This window comes from Myxine glutinosa, chromosome 10, assembly GCF_964187855.1.
Source record: "Myxine glutinosa chromosome 10, kmMyxGlut1.1, whole genome shotgun sequence".
Lineage (NCBI taxonomy): Eukaryota > Metazoa > Chordata > Myxini > Myxiniformes > Myxinidae > Myxine > Myxine glutinosa.
The window spans coordinates 2,747,591-2,767,975 of NC_136270.1; the positions used below are offsets into that span (position 1 = coordinate 2,747,591).

The 20,385-nt window shown below is 43.1% G+C and overlaps 3 protein-coding genes across 7 annotated transcripts in view; 2 read left to right on the forward strand and 1 right to left on the reverse strand.

Annotated features, from left to right (window-relative positions):
* The window catches only part of NT5C3A (5'-nucleotidase, cytosolic IIIA), a 75,706-nt gene extending 60,385 nt beyond the window's left edge, over positions 1-15,321 (forward strand). For both annotated transcript variants that reach the window (XM_068127183.2, XM_068127182.2), the window contains exons 4-9: positions 362-408; positions 710-795; positions 5,588-5,677; positions 6,443-6,605; positions 10,731-10,931; positions 14,684-15,321. In XM_068127183.2, coding sequence (XP_067983284.1) covers positions 362-408; positions 710-795; positions 5,588-5,677; positions 6,443-6,605; positions 10,731-10,931; positions 14,684-14,788 — 692 coding nt within the window. In that variant the 3' untranslated portion in view covers positions 14,789-15,321. The remainder of the gene's footprint in view (positions 1-361; positions 409-709; positions 796-5,587; positions 5,678-6,442; positions 6,606-10,730; positions 10,932-14,683) is intronic.
* Positions 1-20,385, forward strand: part of LOC137434292 (trafficking kinesin-binding protein 1) — a 1,208,017-nt gene that overhangs the window by 309,385 nt on the left and 878,247 nt on the right. The gene's annotated exons all lie outside the window — the stretch shown is intronic.
* LOC137434295 (peptidyl-prolyl cis-trans isomerase FKBP9) overlaps positions 14,046-20,385 on the reverse strand; it is a 52,558-nt gene continuing 46,218 nt past the window's right edge. For 2 of the 4 annotated variants that reach the window (XM_068127178.2, XM_068127179.2), the window contains exons 9-11: positions 19,127-19,290; positions 18,699-18,880; positions 14,046-14,277 (exon numbers count right to left, since the gene is read on the reverse strand). In XM_068127178.2, coding sequence (XP_067983279.2) covers positions 14,157-14,277; positions 18,699-18,880; positions 19,127-19,290 — 467 coding nt within the window. In that variant the 3' untranslated portion in view covers positions 14,046-14,156. Of the gene's footprint in view, positions 14,278-16,369; positions 18,881-19,126; positions 19,291-20,385 lie in introns of those variants that run through there. The other 2 variants (XM_068127181.2, XM_068127180.2) reach the window with 1 other exon arrangement.

Genomic DNA, 20,385 nt, shown 5'->3' on the forward strand with positions numbered 1-20,385 from the left:
AAATGTGGTACTTGAGAACAGCTAAAGGGATTTAAATCAAACTTGGTCCAAGTATGTATAATGATGTAATAATGTGGGCGGAGACATATCAGTCGACATCGCGATGTCAAAGAGTGTTGTTCTAGTTCATTATTCCCTCTTTTTCCTATTACCTTTTTTGTCTTCCCTTTTTTCCTTTTTCTCCTTTTTCCTTATTCGCTTTTCCCTTATGCCCTTTTTTCTTTATTCCTATTTTTTCCTTATTCCTGTTTCATCCTTACTTCCTTTTTTCCTTATTTCCTTCACCCCTCTTTCCTTCCTTTTTCCCCTCTTCCCTTGTTTCCTTATTATTGCTAATATTCCTCTCCCTCTTTCTTTCTAGATGTTATTGACAAGTGCAAACTTTTGACAGAGGAAGCCGCAAAAGAGGTAAATTAAATAATAAATATGTATACCACTTTTGTGAGAATCAAAGGCTAAATATCAATGACCCAGCAGAGTTGTCTAGAAATATTTACAAGCAATTATATCATATTTCACTGATAGACAAGCAGGTCTCAGGATCTTGTCCATTCTAAACTGGCATTTTGGTTTGATTTTCGCTTTCCTTGTACCTCTTGTAAAACGTTTTTGTTTAACACTAAAATTTTAAAGGCCACATTCAACCTTTTATGTCCGATTTATTTTGCTCCACACCTCCAGGGCTTAACAGATTGTTTTGTGTTCACAGTTGTGTGATTTGAAAGACAAATATTATCCCATTGAAATGGACCCAAAACTCAGCAGTGAAGACAAATTTCCATTCATGGTGGAATGGTAAGACGTTCTATGCTTGTTCTTTTAATAATCACCTTTATTCTTTTGAGCTTTTGGAGTAGTAATATTGACACAAGCAATTGTCAATTATATCTCACTCTTATTCGGTGTTTGCCACTATTAACGAATCATGCTCAAGTCTGGACTTGTGTGGATTATTCGTTTGGAACCTTCCCACATGGGATGTGCCGCTTTCTTGTTTGACGCTCAGCATTTAAAAGGATATAGCACGGACAAACAAGGCTGGGAAGGCAATGACAAACTACCCAGTATAACCCGAGACAACAATTCATTTCAGCAACAGAAACACTGTAAAGAGTATGATACACCCCCAACTGTGATTGGTGAAGATGCGAGATCATCCCTCTGCTTGTGACATCGAATATACAGTCACGTGAAAAAGTAAGTACACCCCATGTAAAGTTTTGACTTTTTCAACATATTTCAACATACAGCTATTTGATCTTCATTTCAACAATATTGATAGATAAAGGTGATATAATATAACAAATATCATGAAAGATTTACATTTTGTAGTCCATTGTATAATTTAAATAAACATAAATGCAAATTTCGCATGTGGAAAAAGTAAGTACACCCCTACATTTATCACCACTTCAAATAGCTAAAATTAGAATCAGGTGCACCAGCTCAGGTGCAAATGATTATAACATCGTTAGAGAGGATCTTGGAGGAACCTGTCTTATTTAAACCTCAGACATTTAGTTTGGTTTGCTCTTTGTTGTTGAAGTGTGCGGCGTCACCATGCCTAGATCAAAAGAGATCTCTGAGGCCTTCAGAAAGAAGGTTATAGATGCCTACGAGTCTGGGAAGTGATTTAAAAATATCTCCAAACAATTTGAAATCAATCATTCGACTGTCCGGAAGATCATCTACAAGTGGAGAAGATTCCAAACAACTGCCAACTTGTTCAGGCCAGGCTGCCCCAGCAAGTTCAGCCTGAGAGCAGACCGCAAGATGCTGAAAGAAGTCTCAAAGAACCCCAGAATGTCATCACGGGACCTACAGGTAGCTCTTGCCACTGTTGATGTCAAATTGCATGAGTGTACCATTAGAAAGAGGCTGCACAAATTTGATCTGCATGGGAGGTGTGCCAGGAGGAAACCTTTGCTGTCCAGCAAGAACATCAGGGCAAGACTAAAGTTTGCCAATGAACACCTAGGCAAAGACCAGCACTTCTGGAACAATGTGCTCTGGACAGATGAGTCAAAGGTAGAGCTATTTGGCCACAGTACCAGAAGACATGTTTGGTGAAAACCAAAGACAGCATTTGACCACAAGAACCTGATACCAACTGTAAAGCATGGTGGTGGAAATATTATGGTTTGGGGCAGCTTTGCTGTATCAGGGTCTGGGCAGCTCACCATCATAGAATCCACTATGAATTCTTCATTGTACCAGAGGGTGCTTGAGGATAATGTGAGGCCATCTGTCAGAAAGTTGAAGCTCAACCGAAGGGGGACCTTTCAACGTGACAATGACCCTAAACATACCAGTAAATCCACCAAGGAATGGCTGAAAAGAAAGAAAAGGAGGGTTCTGGAATGGCCAAGTCAAAGCCCGGATCTAAATCCCATCGAGATGTTGTGGGGGGATTTGAAACGAGCTGTGCATGCAAGAAACCCCTCAAACATCGCACAGCTGAAAGAATTCTGCATGGAGGAGTGGGCAAAAATTTCTCCCAGTCGATGTCAGAGACTGGTAGACAGTTATAAGAAACGCCTACTTGAGGTTATTTCTGCCAAAGGGGGCAATACTACCTATTAGAGCCAAGGGTGTACTTACTTTTTCCACATGCGAAATTTGCACAAATAATTATTTGCATTTATGTTTGTTTAAATTATACAATGGACTACAAAATGTAAATGTTTCATGATATTTGTTATATTATATCACCTTTTTCTATCAATATTGTTGAAATGAAGATCAAATAGCTGTATGTTGAAATATGTTGAAAAAGTCAAAACTTTACATGGGGTGTACTTACTTTTTCACGTGACAGTATATATATTATTATGCATCTGAGCTCCATTTGGTGTGTCATAGCAATGGCATTGAATACTTATTGACTCAAGACTTTTCAGCGTTTCATTTTTAATTGTTGTTGTGAATTTGGGTAGAGTGATATATAGAATCAGGTAGATCTGAATAGGAATCATGCTTCGTCTGTCGCGATAGGGAATCTACCTTGTAATAAGCTCTGTGTTTAGCCCGGTTTGTCGCTATAAGCTGTATTGGTGTCCCCGCCACGAGGGGGCGGGGTGTGCCAAATAGTGCAGCGATTATGGATAAAGTTCCCTCGTTCGTCGTTTCCCTCTGTCGCCAAACCTGTGTCCATTATGGCAACGCACTCATATAAGCACTTAAATGTGTCTTTAGTGCACACATTAAATAATTTCCCTCCCTTACCACAACGACTTTGGGAAACAGGCAGGAAGCCAGATCGGGGCACCGCCGCATGGGCCGCAGCCAGCCACACCACCAGCTGGTCTAGCAACGAGCCTCGTGGCAGGCTATAGCCACGCCCAGGCGGACTGTGATTGGTCTGTGGAAGGGACAGAGAACTACCCCGTGATTGGAGGGAAGGGAAGGACTGGTGGTTGGCCACGAGGGTGGCATGACACTGTGGGCGGGAAGTACTCGGCCAATGGGAGGAAGCCAGCGGAGTGGGAAGATTCTGGAAGACTGGGGTCACTGCGCTGGTTGGAGGGGAGAAAGAACTGACGTCACAGGGTGAGTGATAAAACTGCTGACTCGCCGGCGTTTCGCCCTCTTCCCTCCTCCCGCGCTCTTCCCTGGCCCTTTCCGTTCCTGTCTCTCTCTGTGCTTCCCTGAAGTTCTCTTCGTGCCTCGTGTTGGAGATCGGCTTCGTGTTGGAGATCGGCTTCCTGTGGAGATTCGCTAGCCCTGCGTTGGACCTTTGGTGCTTTTGGTTTGTCGTGGTGCTTTTTGGTGCTTTCGGTGCTGCGAGCGGACGGGACCTCGGGTGCGACTGACGAGGAGCTTGCAGCGAGGCGCTCGGTGAGGCCTGACGGCGCGCATCGAGGCCTGTTTCCCGCCGACATCGAAGTCGCGGTGGGCTTGCGCGCTTGGAGCCGACGATTCCTTGACTGCAGACTACAGACAGATAAGCACGCACCACATCTTACACAAATCCACGACGGACAGTTATTTTATTAATTAATTCCTGTATCCTGTTGTTGAGTCTGGTGTGGGGACATCCCAATTTAGAATTAGGTTTTATCGTTGTGTTTCCTTGTTCTCGGGTTCCGAAATAAACCTGTTATTTTTGTACATTTTACCCCGGATTCCCGTTTGAGCTCATTCTCTCTACAGGTACGTGCTTGCGCTTCTTCCCCTTTATTCTTCCTCCCGTGCTTTTATAGCCGAATCCGTATTTGATCGTCGCCTCCATTAAAGCCGTTCGGTCGTCCCCGGTCCTGCGGTGTTAACCGAAGGGATCGCGCGACATTATTTTGTAAAAAAAAAAAAAAAAAAAAAATTATACTTTGACATTTTGTGGTATTGAATCAATGCCAAAAAAATGTGTAGATCAGTGCCAAAAAAAATCTCAATTTAATCCATTTTAATTTCAGGCTCGAACACAACAAAATGTGAAAAAAGTCAAAGGGTGTGAATACTTTCTGAAGGCACTGTACCCCATGGGGCATTGATATGCCAAGTTGCAATTTTTTTCATTGAGGGGTTTCGGAGAAAATGATGTACAATTTTTTCCCTTTAATCAAATATGGCTGTCATACCACGTGACGTATGATGTCAGAGATAGCAATAAAATATTTTCTGTGGGGAGTCCCTCATATGTTTAAAGTTTTGCATCGATCGGACAAGTGGCCTCAGAGAAACTATTTTTAAAGTGAAAATATATATGCGTGCGCGCGCACACACGCACACACACACACACACACACACACACACAAACACACACACACGCACACACACAGACACACAGACAGACAGACAGACAGACACACACACACACACACACACACACACACACACACACACACACACACACACTGCAATAGTTCCGCATCCCCTTCGGTGCGAGACTGCATCCCAACATACACTTTTAGCAGCCATTGGTGGCCTCAAAACAGCATTCAAGGCCAACATCTGATGTACCTACACCCACAATTTGTGGCCTAGAGGTGCCAGGGTTCGGCCGCGAAAGAGAAACGCACATAGACTTGAAATTATTTACACGATTTCAACATTTTCAATGCACAACATGTGCCAGAACCCCGACCTAGTTTTTTTTCCCCGTGCACCACCGATGTTGTGTTGCGAGTGTGTATGGATGCGCTGAAAATAGGTGAGGCGGAGAGAGAGATTAAGAGGGATGGAAAGAGAGGTGAGAAGGGATATAAGAAGGCAGGGGATCTAGAGAAGAGTTGTAAAGGGGAGTTCAAATGTTGCTACACAAGGGTCACAAGGGGTGTCCTGATGTCGGTTGGAGGTTTCGTAAATTCCTCAATGCAATTATGATTTTGACTTCCGAACCGTATGAAGCTGCTCCCGGTCCGGAAGTAAACGCGTTGAAGACCGAGAGTTGGTCAGAGTATAATCATAAACTCTCGCCCGAAAGGATTGTTGGTCTTAAACGTGTTACATTACCTTAAATGGTTTGATGCTCTACTACTCGAGGTATCCTGATTCCCTTCCACGTAATTGCAAACATTTTGATGAAGTTGCATTTAAAAAAAAAAAAAAAATTGATTTGAAGAGACGTGCATGCATCTACCCTGTCTAGGTGGACCAAAGCGCATGGTGTGATGTCACAACTGGACATTCACAAGGACAAATTGACAGAGATTGTCCAGGAATCGGATGCCATGCTCAGGTAGGCTTTCAATTATTGTTTTGGAAATACGCTACACCTTTGTTTATTATTGCATTAATGAAAACACATACTTGAAATTTTGCATTCCACATCTCTTTTTATTTTTCTTCTTCTTCCTCTTACTTTAATAGTCAAAGTTATTCCCACGTTCTTGTGGGTTTGGCTGGGGGAAGTTTTTGACCTAAGTCTTTCACGAACTGGCTGGCCAGGTCTGACGTTCAATTAAGTCGTCAGGGCAGGGATTTGTAATTTGTTTATGCTGCTGGCTATTGCTCACCTCCTCTTTGCGAAGGACACCGTGGGATCTTTGACGTCCACCAACTAATACAGGCAGGTGGAATGCCAGTTTAACTTCCATCCAAGGGACGGCAAACACATTTTGAAACACCGGGATGGCAGTATATAGCTGTGTCAGGATTCAAACACAGACTAGACAGCTTAAAAGCGAGTGCGCTAGGCCATCCTTTTGCTTTTGTGCTTGCTTAACCTCATATAAAGGCTTGTGTGGGTGCCGTGCACGAGTTTGTTTGGTCTTCCATGCTTGGTTTAATGTATAACTTTCAGAGCTGTTTCTGGAATGCTTCTTGTTTCCTAAAAAGCCATCAGAACTCACAACTTGTTGTAACCTCATGGCTTAGAATTGAATGTGCAGATTCATTATTTCACCCTCCTGTGTTTTTTTCTGTCCTTCACCACTGTGTGGACATTTCATTTTCCAAAGTGCTCAGTGTCGATGCTCTTCCTCTATTTTGAACTCTTCAACAGAGATGGTTGTGACGTGTTCTTGAATGCACTGAATGCACACAACGTTCCCCTTATTGTTCTGTCTGCGGGCCTGGGTGACATCCTGGAGGAGATCATTCAACAGGCAAACCTCTTACATCCTAACGTGCATGTAATCGCGAACTACATGGATTTTGATGAGAAGGTGAGAATACCTGGTGTGGTGAAAAGGCGTATTGATAAGACTTTTGTATTCTATTCTGACATTCCAGATTCTGGATAGCCGTCAGCATTTTCTTATCAATCCATTTGACATTGTGCCTGCTGCATTTTGCGATGATGCAGACTTGACAAACATGGTGCCAGTTTTTATTATTTTGATTCTCGCCTCAATTGGCATGTGGTGACGACACATTAAAGAAGCACCAAAAGCTTACGATTTTTCAGAATTGATGCACAAATATTTATTTACTCATTCAAACTAGTTGCAAGTGAATGCTTCACTCTGCTCACCCACTCTTGACATGCTTTTGGAATCTTTACTGAATGGACGAAGTGCTGGTACATTAAGCGTTCTATTTGTGATATTGCTTGGTCTGATTATTGTTTAGCTCTCGTGCATGGTGAAAGCGCGGTTAAGCAATTGGTTCACTTTGTCTGTCCAAAAACTTCAGTTTATGATCGAGGAATAACTTGATTTTTTTTGAACGTTATAATTTCAACATGAATTGGAAAACGAACCTGCAGTTTAGCATTACTTTCGCTCGGAAGTTGGCCCAATCACACATGCGCAGAGATGATTCGGTTGCTTTTCTTTCAAGCAGTGACGCCGCTTCAAGATCCGTCTGTCAAAAATGAAGAAGTAGAATCTTCCTAACCCACCGTGTTTAATTCTAAATGGTTATAAAGTGTAATTATGTGGGGTGCGAAAAGGGTAATTCTAATGGGTTTAAAAGGGTAATTATAATGGGGTTGAAAGGGTAATTCTATTGGGTTTCGGTCGTTTCTAGGCCTTGCCTATTTCATATTAAAAATGCCAAACTAAACCGCTTCCTTCGGACACGGGTGCGATTTATTTATTTATTTATTTATTTATTTTCACTCCATCTGTCTGGCAGTCAAAATTCAAAATCATTCCAAACAGGAAACTTACTGTTTTTAACACGTCATAAAGGACAAAAATAACAGTCATGAAGAACTATTATAACTTCGGGGGGCTTTGATTCCCTTTTCTCCCTCCGGGTTTCCAATCTTACAGTCGTCGGTCCATTTTGGTTGCCCGGTACAAATCCAGCGGGTCGTGTTAAAACGACTGTAGAAGCTCACATTCAAATTTGCTTCTTGGAGACCCTGCCCATATCATTTTTTTCTCAAGACCGTGCAGGGTCAGGTGTTCCTTTAACTGTCTAGTTACCTCCACCCACTAAAGGTGGATGGAGGTTGTTTTCACTCCTGTTTGTTTCTTTGTTTGTGTGCAGGATATCTCAAAAAGTTGTGGACAGATTTGGATGAAACTTAATGGACAGGTTGGGTGTGTGACCCACAGAAGAATTGATTCGATTTTGGTGAAGATCCGGATCTGGATCTGAATACTAGAATTTAAAAAGTGATTCTTCACCATAGAGATTGGGCCAAAAACTATACATAGCACAAAATCTCAAAAATTTGTGGATTGATCCGGATGAAACTTAGTGGACAGGTAAGGTGTGTGACAAGGACTAATTGATTCGATTTTGGTGAAGATCCAAATCTGGAGCCAGACACGAGAAAGTGATTCTTCACCATTGAGAGATGGGGCCAAAAACGATATATCGCATGACATATCAAAAAGTTGTGGATGGATTATGACAAAACTTGGGGGATGCTTTGATTAGGTGACAAGAACACGCTGATTTGATTTTGGTTCAGGTACGAATCCAGTTCCGGCCTATCAGTGGGATACAAAATGTAAAGTGTTCAACCTGGCGTAGGTATGCGCTCTACTGAGCGTTGTTCTTGTTTGTCCCTGATTTTATAGTCGGTGTTTACTCGTGATTGTTCCGCAACATGTGATAGCTCACTGGTGGTGAAATTTGCAATTGACACGACCGTCGCTGGCCTGATTCCCGTGTTCAAAGTGATTACCGTAATCAAGTCGAAAAACTTGTTGAATGATGTTCTTTAAACAATCTTGAACCGAACGTCACAGACTAAGGAGATTATTGTTGTCTTTCGGAAAAACAAAACTCCTCTTCGACCCTTCGTTAGTCATGATGCTGAAGGTGAAATTGTTACTTCTTTTACATTATTAGGCATACCTATTTGCGATGATCATAAGTGAGAGAAAACACCAATAGTGTGAGAAGAAGGCGCTCAACAACGATTGTTCTTGCTTAGAAGGTTGTAGAGTTCCGGTGTCGGCCGTCCTGTTTTGATCAAGTCCATCGGGCAGTGATGGTGTCCTTTCACTGTCTAGTATGGCAGCTCGACGCGGGCCGAACGATCTGAACTCAGTGGGATAGCAAATACTGTAAAATGATTGTGTGTGATCTGCCTTCCATCGAGAGCCTGTACTCCATTCGAGTAGCGAAAAGAGCGAAAGCCATCGTCCGAGCATCGCCATGTCTCTGTATTTCAACCAGTCCAGACAAGGATTGGCAAAACGATAGCTCACCATATTTTCTGCAGTTTCAAGTCAAAACAACAACAACAACAGGCATTTTAATGCCATTTTCCCTGCTGGAGCGGGGGTTAGCCTTGCGGTCCCCATGACAATCTTCTCCATCTTGCCCTATTTTCTGCATCTCCCCTTGTTAACCCCCTTGCCCGCATTTCTTCTTCCACCATCTTTAGCCAAGTCTTTCTCGGTCTTCCCCGTCCTCTACTTCCTTCTACATTCATTTCCATCACTCTTCTCAACCAGTCACTTTCATCCTTCCTCAACACATGACCAAACCATCTCAACCTGTTTCTCTTCACAGCATCCATCACAGGCTCTATTCCCATCATCTTTCGCAATTCATCATTTGTCGTCTTCTCTCTCGACGATACTCCACACATCCACCGAACCATTCGCATTTTTTGAAGCCATCCGAACCATTTGCATTCGCACAGAACCAAACATCCACCGAACCACAAAAAAAAAAATATCCAAGGCAAAAGACGTTAGCCTTATTTCAATTTCACAGGGTCAAAGGTTAAAATTGCTTGTGAAATTGATTTCTCGCTGGCCAAGCTTTTGCTCTTCTCCTTTTTTTTAACCAATTATGATAACACGTGGCACAAATGTACCTTGTCACATCTACAGAAAACCGCAGGGAGATAGTCCCATGGAGAGGTGTGTCGTATTGCACTCACTTGAGAATGCTGTCAATTCTAGTTACTTTATTCATTATTTTTGTTTCCTATTCTTTCAGATACTGAAGCAGCCGATAATGAAATCTAACCTTTTGTCTTTGAACATACAATCCCATTTTAACCAAAGTAAATTATCTATCTATAATTCCAGTAATCTCTGTGTGTATGTTTGTATGTTTGTATGTTTGTATGTTTGTATGTTTGTCTGTGACCGCTGTTTCTCGACAACCACGGGTCCGATATACTTGAAACTTGCCAGGTATATTGCTGGGGACCTGAGGATGTGCCTTTTCAAGGTTTCATATTAATCGGACAAGTAGTTACCGAGCTATGGCGATTTCTTTACCAAACTCCGCAAGCCGTTCGCTTTGGACCAAACCATTTCATGTAAATAGAGGGGGGGATTGTCACCGTACTCGCAAGCCGTTCGCTTTGGACCAAACCATTTCATGTAAATAGAGGGGGGGGATTGTCACCGTACTCGCAAGCCGTTCGCTTTGGACCAAACCATTTCATGTAAATAGAGGGGGGGGATTGTCACCGTACTCGCAAGCCGTTCGCTTTGGACCAAACCATTTCATGTAAATAGAGGGGGGGGATATAATTTTAGATATATATATAGTACGGGCATGCCCTAGTAATGAGAAATGGGTGAAATTACCCTCAACTAACTTTATCCAACTCTGTGTGATTATGGTTCGTACATCCGTTCTGAGTCTGGGAAGTTGGCAGTTTGATTTCGACCCTGTCCGGGTCATACCGAAGACTTTAGAAATGGTGTGTGCTGTTTCCTCGCTCGTCACTCACCATGAGTATAGAGGATTTTGATTTTTGGATTTTTTAAGATTTTGATCCCTTTAGATTTTGGGATTTTGATCTGGACTTGGTCTGCTACAAATACGTGATGTTGAGAATACAGATGTGATAACTATCAAATATGTTACCTTATCTTGCCTGCATCAGTAAATCCCGCTTTTGGTCACTTCTTTCTCAGGGACGAATCAAAGGCTTCAAGGGAGAGATGATCCACACGTACAACAAGCGGGATGGAGCCTTGCGCCACTCAGGCTACTTCGACCTCTTGCGTAACAATTCCAATGTCATCCTACTTGGAGATACGATGGGGGATCTCACCATGGCTGACGGCATCCCAAATGTACAAAATGTACTCAAGATTGGCTTCCTCAACGACAAGGTGTGTGTGGGTGTGCAGTTTGAGTGGAGGCGAGGGGGGCTATGGATTATGTGCTGCTCTCTTGTGTTCATTTTTTCAGGGTTAATTACCTACCTCTCTAACGGGTACGTGGATCTACAAATATCAGAATGTCAACTCTGCTTCAAATTTTACTTGATTTGTGGATACGTCCAAATCTCAGAACACGTTTCCTTGCTGCACTTTACTGCACTTCTCAGTTGGGCTGCTGGACCAGAATACATTTCAAACTCATCAATGTGACTTGTGGACCAGTGATACGATTGTGGACCAGTGATACCATTGTGGACCGGTGATACGATTGTGGACCGGTGATACGATTGTGGACCGGTGATACGATTGTGGACCGGTGATACGATTGTGGACCGGTGATGCGATTGTGGACCGGTGATACGATTGTGGACCGGTGATACGATTGTGGACCGGTGATACGATTGTGGACCGGTGATACCATTGTGGACCGGTGATACCATTGTGGACCGGTGATACCATTGTGGACCGGTGATACCATTGTGGACCGGTCATACGATTGTGGACCGGTGATACCATTGTGGACCGGTGATACCATTGTGGACCGGTGATACCATTGTGGACCGGTCATACCATTGTGGACCGCTGATACCATTGTGGACCGGTCATACCATTGTCGACCGGTGATACCATTGTGGACCGGTGATATTCTAGGAAGAAGGAAGGACGATTCTAGGAAGAAGGAAGAAGACGATTCGGCCTCCATAGCAGCAAGTTAGCTGGGGAAGCAGCGTCGGCAGACCATGTGGTTGCGGAGAACTACCTGCTGCAGCTCAAACAACTGATCAAGGAGAAGGGATTTAGGCCGCAGCAGATCTTTAACGCCGACGGGACAGGATTATTCTGGAAGAAGATGCCATCTCGTACTTTCCTGTTCTAGCACGACTGTCATGTTTTTTACATTTAAAGGAAAAACGTGTTTTTATATTTATTTTAAATGTTTATATCAATTATGTATGATGTGTTTATTTCTGGCGGCTGCCCACCTTCTACATTCTCTCTAAGTCCAGGAACCTAACCCCATTTAAGCTCACCTGGAATATAGTTCCGGGGAGCTCATTTGATGGCACGTCGTCCATCCGTCGGTCCATAAAAACCTACAACTTCTTCTCTGAAACTGCTGATGGGACTGAGACCAATCTTGGTTAAAATGATATTTGGTATGTTGTAACTCAAGTTTGTTCAGGGCATTAAAAAGATCGGAGTCTTAGGGGTGTTTACTGGGGGGGGGGGGGGGGGGGGTCATAGTGTGTCCAGCTTTGACTCCCCAAAATTAGATATTTGCTTTCTTCTCTGAAACTACACATACGAGTCAGATGAAACTTCACCACAACCTTCATCACCCGTGATGTACCAAAGTTTGTTCACGGCATTAAAAAAAATCGTGCCCTCGGTGGATTTATGGGGGGTTGCCCCCCAAATAGGTATTTGCTTTCGTCTCTGAAACGACACATACAATTCCGATGAAACTTGATCACAACGTTGTTCATCACCCGTGATATATCAACGTTTGTTCACGACATTAAAAAAAAAGTCGAGGTCTATGGACGTCTACATGGGGTTTAAGCCCCCCAAAATAGGTGTTTGCTCTCTTTTCCAAAACTACCCACACATAATTTCAATGAAACTTTACCACAACCTTCATCACCTGTGATGCACAAAATTTTGTTAACGGCATAAAAAATCAGGGTTTATTGGGATGTGCGGGGAGGGGGAGGGGGAGGGGGTGGGTTGGTGGGGGAAGGAGGGTTGATGGCTGACAGGAACGAGAAAGCTGCCAGGAACTAGAAGAGGGCAAATACCCCCTTAAATAGGGTACTTGCTCTCTTCTCCAAAATTACACACACAATTTTGATCACAACCTTCATCACCTGTGATGTACTAAAGTTTGTTCACGGCATTAGAAAAATCGGGGTCTGAGCGTGTCTGCTGGGGGTTGGGGGGGAGGGGGACGGAGTCGGGGGTGTTGTCCCCCAAAATAGGTATTTTGTTTCTTTCAAGTCTTATGATTACATTAATATGATTGTACATGCTGCTCTGTCTCCGAGCAACGATTGAAATTGGTTTAAAATATATTTAGTTGGTGTAGTATACTACTTTATCCTACCAGGTTGAGCACCCAGGGGTATTGCTCCTATTTAAGCCTGTCTTCTGCACAGCAGGAGACGGGATTTTGTAATGACTTCTGTGTGTCTGTCCGGGCCATAACTTTTTTAGCATTTGAGTTTTGTCATCAAATTTTCACCAAAGCCTTATTATAATAATACAGAGAAGGCGAAATAATAATTTTGTCAAAAAGGTCAACGTTCAGCGTCACGTAAAATCATCAATTTCCATCCATATGACCTGAAATTTTAAAAATATGCATCTGAAGTCACAGAATTGATTCACCAATCAAAAGGTAGAAGCTGATTATTTTTTTAGATCTAAAGCTCAAAGGTCAAGGCTGCATCAAATCATTAATTTTCATATTGTATTTTTCTTTAACTGTTTTGTTATTTAGAGCATACGGAAGAAGTAGAAGACGTCTTAATACAAACGGACGCAGACAATCTTTGCATTTTCAGATGCTTTCTTGTTCCCATTAGGTTTAAGTATTAACTTTCACGGTTTTGGATTTTGTGGCTCTATTAAAGAATGTAACCCTTGCGATACTTAAGTATTTACTGTACTTTTAAGGTAGATCAAAATGTTTATAATTGCCGAATCTGTCAACTTTAATCTTAGAATAAATGAAAAACACTTTTAACATTTATCTCCTGGAACATGTTTCACTCTAAAAAATTAAATCCATTCCGCCATTCTCAAGTTATCACATTTTTACCTGACATGACCTCTGACCTTTAATCTCTTTTTCTTCTTCTTCTTTTTTGTATACATAGTCGAGGTTCGTGTATGAGCCAACACATTAAATGCAAAAAACATAAACGGGCACATAACACATATAATAAAGGGAGCGGGAGACAAGATGGGGAGAGAGAGGGAAGCACACAAGCACAACAACAGTCGAGAGCAGGGACGTCGGTAGATCTGTGGAAGGGAGTGGGCTCGTGGGGGGGGGGGGGGGGCAGGGGTGGAGGGGTACATTGTATAAAACGGACACGACTAGGAATTCCATGAATGAAGTCGAAGATTGAAAGAGGTGGATTTGGGGTCTATTAATGGTGGTAGGAAAGATCAAGGTTTTGGATAGGGGAAGATACGAGATGGCAGTGAGGAATGAAAGAGTGAAGGTGAGCAGAGAGTCTTGATTTTGGTAGTTTCACCAGAAGAGGGTTGCTGGCAGATCTTGTGCGTCCTGAAGGAATATTTGGGGGACAGAGCACAAACAGAGCAGGGGGAGCAAGGCCATAGTGCGAGGTATAAAAATAGTGCGCTTGCAATGTATAGTCAATCTATGATGCAACATTGGCTTGTTTACATTGGTTCATAACATCTTTACCTGTGTTATTCGTTTTATTGCTTAACTTAATTTTTTGGTTCGCTCTTCCTACCGTAATATTGCCTTTACAAATATTCCCAATTCAAATGGTGGCCTTTTGAGATGCAGAAATCTTTTCAACAAGAAAAACAACTATCTGTACAGCCACATTTTTTTGGCCTTGTTTGATGCTGATAATGTGTTCCATAAAATCTCCCACCTGCTCCCTGGTGTACCTCTTCCTTCGGTCAAGTTTGCCTATAGCATGGTGTTGCCTTTGCAGATCGATGGTCTCATGGAAACGTTCCTTGCTGCCTATGACATCGTTCTCGTGCAGGATGAAACATTGGACCTCGTGAATGCCATTATGCAAAAGGTCTTGTATTGATGCTCGATCATTGTGTGCAGGACTGGAGTCTGCGGGTTGCCAACGGTGCCCCGACATCATTCCCTTTGCCCGCCTTTACCAGATGTATGTGCTGGAAGGCCAAAAATGCCTTTACAATTGGTCACTGTTTCAATTCGAGTTTTGCTGAAATGCGTAGCTTAGCTTTCACATTCAGTGTTAAAATGCCCTTGCTGAAGGAAGGGAAGAGTCGAGATTAATATTGATTGTAATAGATAATAGTAAGGCAACCTGTGTTGTGCTGTGCCATGTTTAGGAACTGAAACTGCATTTACTGGTGGGTTTTGTCTGGGTTGGTAACCTCATTTATCTGCTGAAAGTGGATTCTTTTTCCGACCGATGATACTGTTTGAGTAGACAGCTACAGGTGTCATATGGCTTTGCAGTACTCGAGCTGTACTACCGATTGTACCATGCAACAAAGAGTTTTAGGTAATTGCACTGCCATCCTAAAATAGGCCCACACAACATCAATGCTTTCCACATTTCAAAAATAAAATCTCAAAGGCATCAAATTGATCGTCATTTTTTTTATTTTCAATGTAAATGATGTGGAATGTTAAATCTCCCTCCCTTTTCACTGTGCAAATAACTTATCGGATCTTAATTTCCATCTTCTACGAGTGAAGATTCCAAACTCTCTGCCTATGGTATCCAAAGCCAACTCCACACATGGCTTCCTGACTTCCTCTACTCTCGTAGCCAACGTTTGGATCTCAACGGAATCCTCTCATCTCCTCTCCCTGTCGAGGCTGGAGTTCCACAAGGCAGTGCTCGGGGCCCAGTCCTATTCCTGATCTTCATCAATGATCTCTCTGAATCTCTGGAAAATCCTTTTTAGCTCTTTACTGATGACTCCACCCTCTGCCACAACATCCTTCATCCTTCAGACAGGCCGGCTGTAGCCTATTCCCTCTTCAGATGTTGTAAAAAAAATCACAAGCTCGTCAAACGCTTAGAATATGTCTTCCAATCCTGACAAATCTCACACTCTCTCTCCGAAAGGACCATCTGGCAAACCCTACTATCTACTTTCTCAACAACTCTCTTGAGGAACTTCAGTAATTCAAACTCCTGGGTCTCACCATCAGCCATGATCTTTCTTGGATAAACTACATTTCAAAATTGGCCTCCAAAGCCAGCTGCTGACTGATCATCCTTTGTCGTACAAAGTCCTTCCTTCACACACCTGAACTCTCCACCTAAAAGGCCTTCATCCTCAACTTGATGGAGTACTAAGACCTGACGTTCGACTAAGGTGCGGGCTGAAATTTGGAATTTGGCCATGGTGCCAGCGATAGCTCACCTACTCTTCTCAAAGAGTCCTTATGGATTCTGTTTTCTTTCCTGAAATCCCCTGTAGTGCCCATATTGTTTATCCCGTGTACCCCGCCCCAGCCCTCTCCCTTCCACAGATCTCCCGATGTCCCTGTTCCCTACTGTTTTTGTGCTTCCCTCTCTCCCCCTCTTGTCTGCCGCTCCCGTTATTATATGTTTTATGTCTCAGCTCTTACACGAGCCTCGACTTAGTATACCAAAAAATGTTTTAAAAAAGAAAAAAAAAAGGATTTCATGGGATCTTTAATGTTCACAAACACCAGGATGGCAGTTTACAGCTCGGCTGATATTCCAACCGTACGTCCAGGCCATTCTGCCAACCCCAAACAATAATAATATGAACACTTGTGAATCCAAATTTCTTTCCAGATTACTGAAAGTCAAATGGTAAGATTGTCTTTTTTTGAAAACGTTTTATTGGAAAAAAAATATATATAGCCGATTGCAGAAAATATTTTTTTCAATATGTTTGTTTTAAAGGTGCATATACATTGACACTTTTAGCACCGAATCGCAAACAAACATCAGCCATGCGCTGACCATGGTGACTTGTAAATATACTCGCCAGGAGGTTGAGGCAACTGGCGATTCAAACTTTGACCCACATAAGTTGCCCCACTTTGCTGTAACTCGCCGGTTCATTCACAAAAAAACACCTGAAGAGGCAGCAAGCTAGCATTGTACCTGTCTCAAACAATCACCTGCACCACCTCAGCCTACCCATATACTTTCACATGTATGTATCATTCCTATATATAATTTATATGTGGTTGGTTTGAAACGTAAATACAAATTGTAATATGGCTATACAATGTTATGATCGATTTTGTTTGTTTCGCGATGTTCCTTTACCATGAAACACCTGCGATCGAACTCTGTAACAGTATAACTATACCAATACCATTTGTAACTCTGCAGAAATGAAGTTCAAGTTAAATATGGAACAAGGTACAGGAAGTTATTACAAAAAAAAAAGAAAATCCGGTAAGTTTTAGGGAAAAGTGCAATTTTTTTTCTCTCGTATTGAAAGGAATGCGGCAGAATAGAAATACTGGAGTGAGGTGGTACCACTCCCTTCCCCCCCCCCCCCCCCCAGAGGGGGATTGGGAAATTATTGTCCCGAGGTAGAAGCAGACATATTGTGGGGATTTTTTTTTTTCTATTTAAACTGTCCTTCCATCAAATCGACTTGGCAACTCCGAATCCAGCAAAATTGGGTTAACGTCGACACGACGTTTATCGAGGTACGCTAACTGCCGTGGGACGCAAGGAGAAACGGACGTTTCCGACATTAAACTCTCATCGGAGCAAAAAAAGAGCAGATGGTTTGAGTGTTAACCCCATTTTTTCTCCGACGTGGGGTTAACGTCCGAAAGCTCTGCTACTTATTGCCTCCCAATGAGGTTAGCATACCTCGATCAATGTCCTCGAGTTCATCCATTGTTCTACCTGTCCGAGCCTTCACCTGTCGGACAGAGATCGACACGAGCCTTCACAGCGAAACTAGTTCTTCATTCAATATTGGCTTTATGCTTGCTGGAGCAGGGAAAAATGCATTTTTGACCTCGCCCATCCTTGAAGGAACAGGAATGGCTGTTACTTTAATTCAGCTGAGGCCAAGCGAAGGAAGGCCGAGGCCGTTTACTCGTGCTCCTATGTTGCAAGTTTTGTGTGAATCTCTCAAGCGGTTGCGGAGAAAACTAATTTGAAAGTGATAAAGGTGGAAAAGTGAGGGCAGAAGAAAAAAAGTTAGGGTCTCAGCCGACATTCCACAAAATAGCCAAGGATGGTTGTGGCCGCCTATGACACAAGTATCGGTCAGTCTCAAATGTATGGTAATCTATACATCCTGGCGAGGCTCTGCATTTTAAAATGCTCAGTCTTGGTATTCGTTGAAATGACGAAGCTTGTTCTAATAGTTGAAGAATCTTTCATCTTCGTATCAGCTCCCCGACCAGATATTTCCAGATATTTTTTCCAGAAATTGTGGAAGCAAATGCCCTCTGCTTCCATGCAGCTCTCTTCGGCCTTGTCTTGTGCCAGTTCTGTTCGAGCATATTCAGCAGGCCGAGATGCTCAACAAGGTAACCAGGGGCAAACAGACGTTTCGTGACTGAACACGGAAAAGGCAATGCAGACAAACGATAAAAGTCTTGGTGATTCAAAGTTTTGTCTGTATTTGGCCCATCATTCACCCTTCTCTCATGACGATATCAAATGCTACCTTCCCTGATTTGTTAGCGGGAAAAGGCACTGTATTTCCGATTCTAATGCGATGCCCGAGGGCCGAAAGCTGACTCGGAAAAGCAAGTTAAAAAAGAAAACTGAAAAAAAAAATTGTAATTGCATTTGACCTTTTCCTACAGGAGAAAAAAAATGTTTTTTTTATTTTAGAAAAACAAGTTAAGCACAGGGGGTCCTTCCCAGCGCTTGATAAATTGATCATTGGAGTGCATCACACCTCAAGGCAGGACCCCTTCGTTGGGGGATATATACCGGTCGTGTCTATGGCAAGTTCCGATGGGGGAATGCAGATCACGACTCTGCTTCTCACAGTTCGTCGTGCTGCCGTTCTTCATCTTCCTGCTGCTTGAGCTTCAGCTCAGAAGCTGTGATGATGCCGTCACCATTTCGGTCTTGGTTCCGGAACATGTCTCCGATGAGATGGTCGTGGTCTCGCCCAGGCAGCAGCCGACCTAAACCTCGTGACACCTGGCTCTTTATGAAGGTGGAAAACTACGGATGGGAATTGAAATCCAACAGGTCAGTCACAATTTTGTCCATGAAAAACATAATCCAAGCAGTTTTTCATTTTATTAATTGTCTGTGCTCCCGTTCTCATATTCATCAAGATGAACTCGCAAGTTGGTTAAAATATGACTTGGAAGTGCACTTCCTCTTTGGAGCTGTCTAGCATGGGTTCGTGTTTTTTCAGACTGGAACCAACCGATTGTGCTCACACAACATGGAGTAATGGCATACCTCTGTGAGCGTTATATTCTCATTATGGTCCTCGTCCATCTGCGTAAAGAGCTCGTCAGGTGCGTTGTCCTTCCACACAAAGATGTATCCATCAGGCAGGCCTTCTTCCAGCTGAACCAGCTCGACCTCGAAACGAAGTACAGCGCTGCCTGGAACTTCTCCTTCTGTTCATGTCAACAAACAACAACAACATGCATTTTAAAGGCCATTTTCCCTACAAGAGCGGGGGTTAGCCTTGCGGTCCCCATGACAATCTTCTCCATTTTGCCCTATTTTCTGCATCTCTCCTTGTTAACCCCCTTGCCCGCATTTCTTCTTCCACCATCTTTAGCCAAGTCTTTCTCGGTCTTCCCCGGCCTCTACTTCATTCTACATTCATTTCCATCACTCTTCTCAACCAGTCACTTTCATCCTTCCTCAACACATGACCAAACCATCTCAACCTGTTCCTCTTCACAGCATCAATCACAGGCTCTATTCCCATCATCTTTCGCAATTCATCATTTGTCTTCCTCTCTCTCAACGATACTCCGCACATCCGTCGAACCATTCGCATTTCCACCCTTTCCAACCTTCGTTGCTGCTCTACGTTCATTACCCATGTCTCGCTCCCATAAATCATAACACTTCTCACACATGCAGCATACACCTTTCCCTTCAGCTTCAACGACACTCCCCTCATCAACAGCACGCCACTCAGTTCCCGAAACTTCTTCCATGCACATCTCACTCGAGCAACCGTTGCCGAGTCTGATCCACCTTCTCCATTCAGCATGTCGCCGAGGTAGCAAAATGTTTTCACACCTTCCAGCTTCATGCCGTCTCCAAGATCCAACTCAACATTTCCTCCATCTGCAGCTCCCTCTGTGCACACCTTACATTTGAATGCAGCTGCCACACTGGTTAATGACCCTCTCAGACCACTACATTTTTGATGAACCCACTCAGTGCACATTGTACATTAAATGGAGTTCACTCCGACACCCTTCCGACACACAGCACAGGCCACTTCCCAGTTCTTTCCACCTCACCACATGCTTTCCCACTTGCCATCACCTTCGTCTTTCCGATATTCACCTTCAGACCTTTTGTCTCCATACATTCCTTCCACTTGTTCATCTTTTCCTTCAGTCCATCCATACTTTCCGCAATCAACACCAGATCATCTGCATACAACAACTCCCACGGTAAACCCTCCTTTACGTTCTGAGCCAGCACCTCCATCACAGCTACAAATAGTAGTGGACTAAGTACCGACC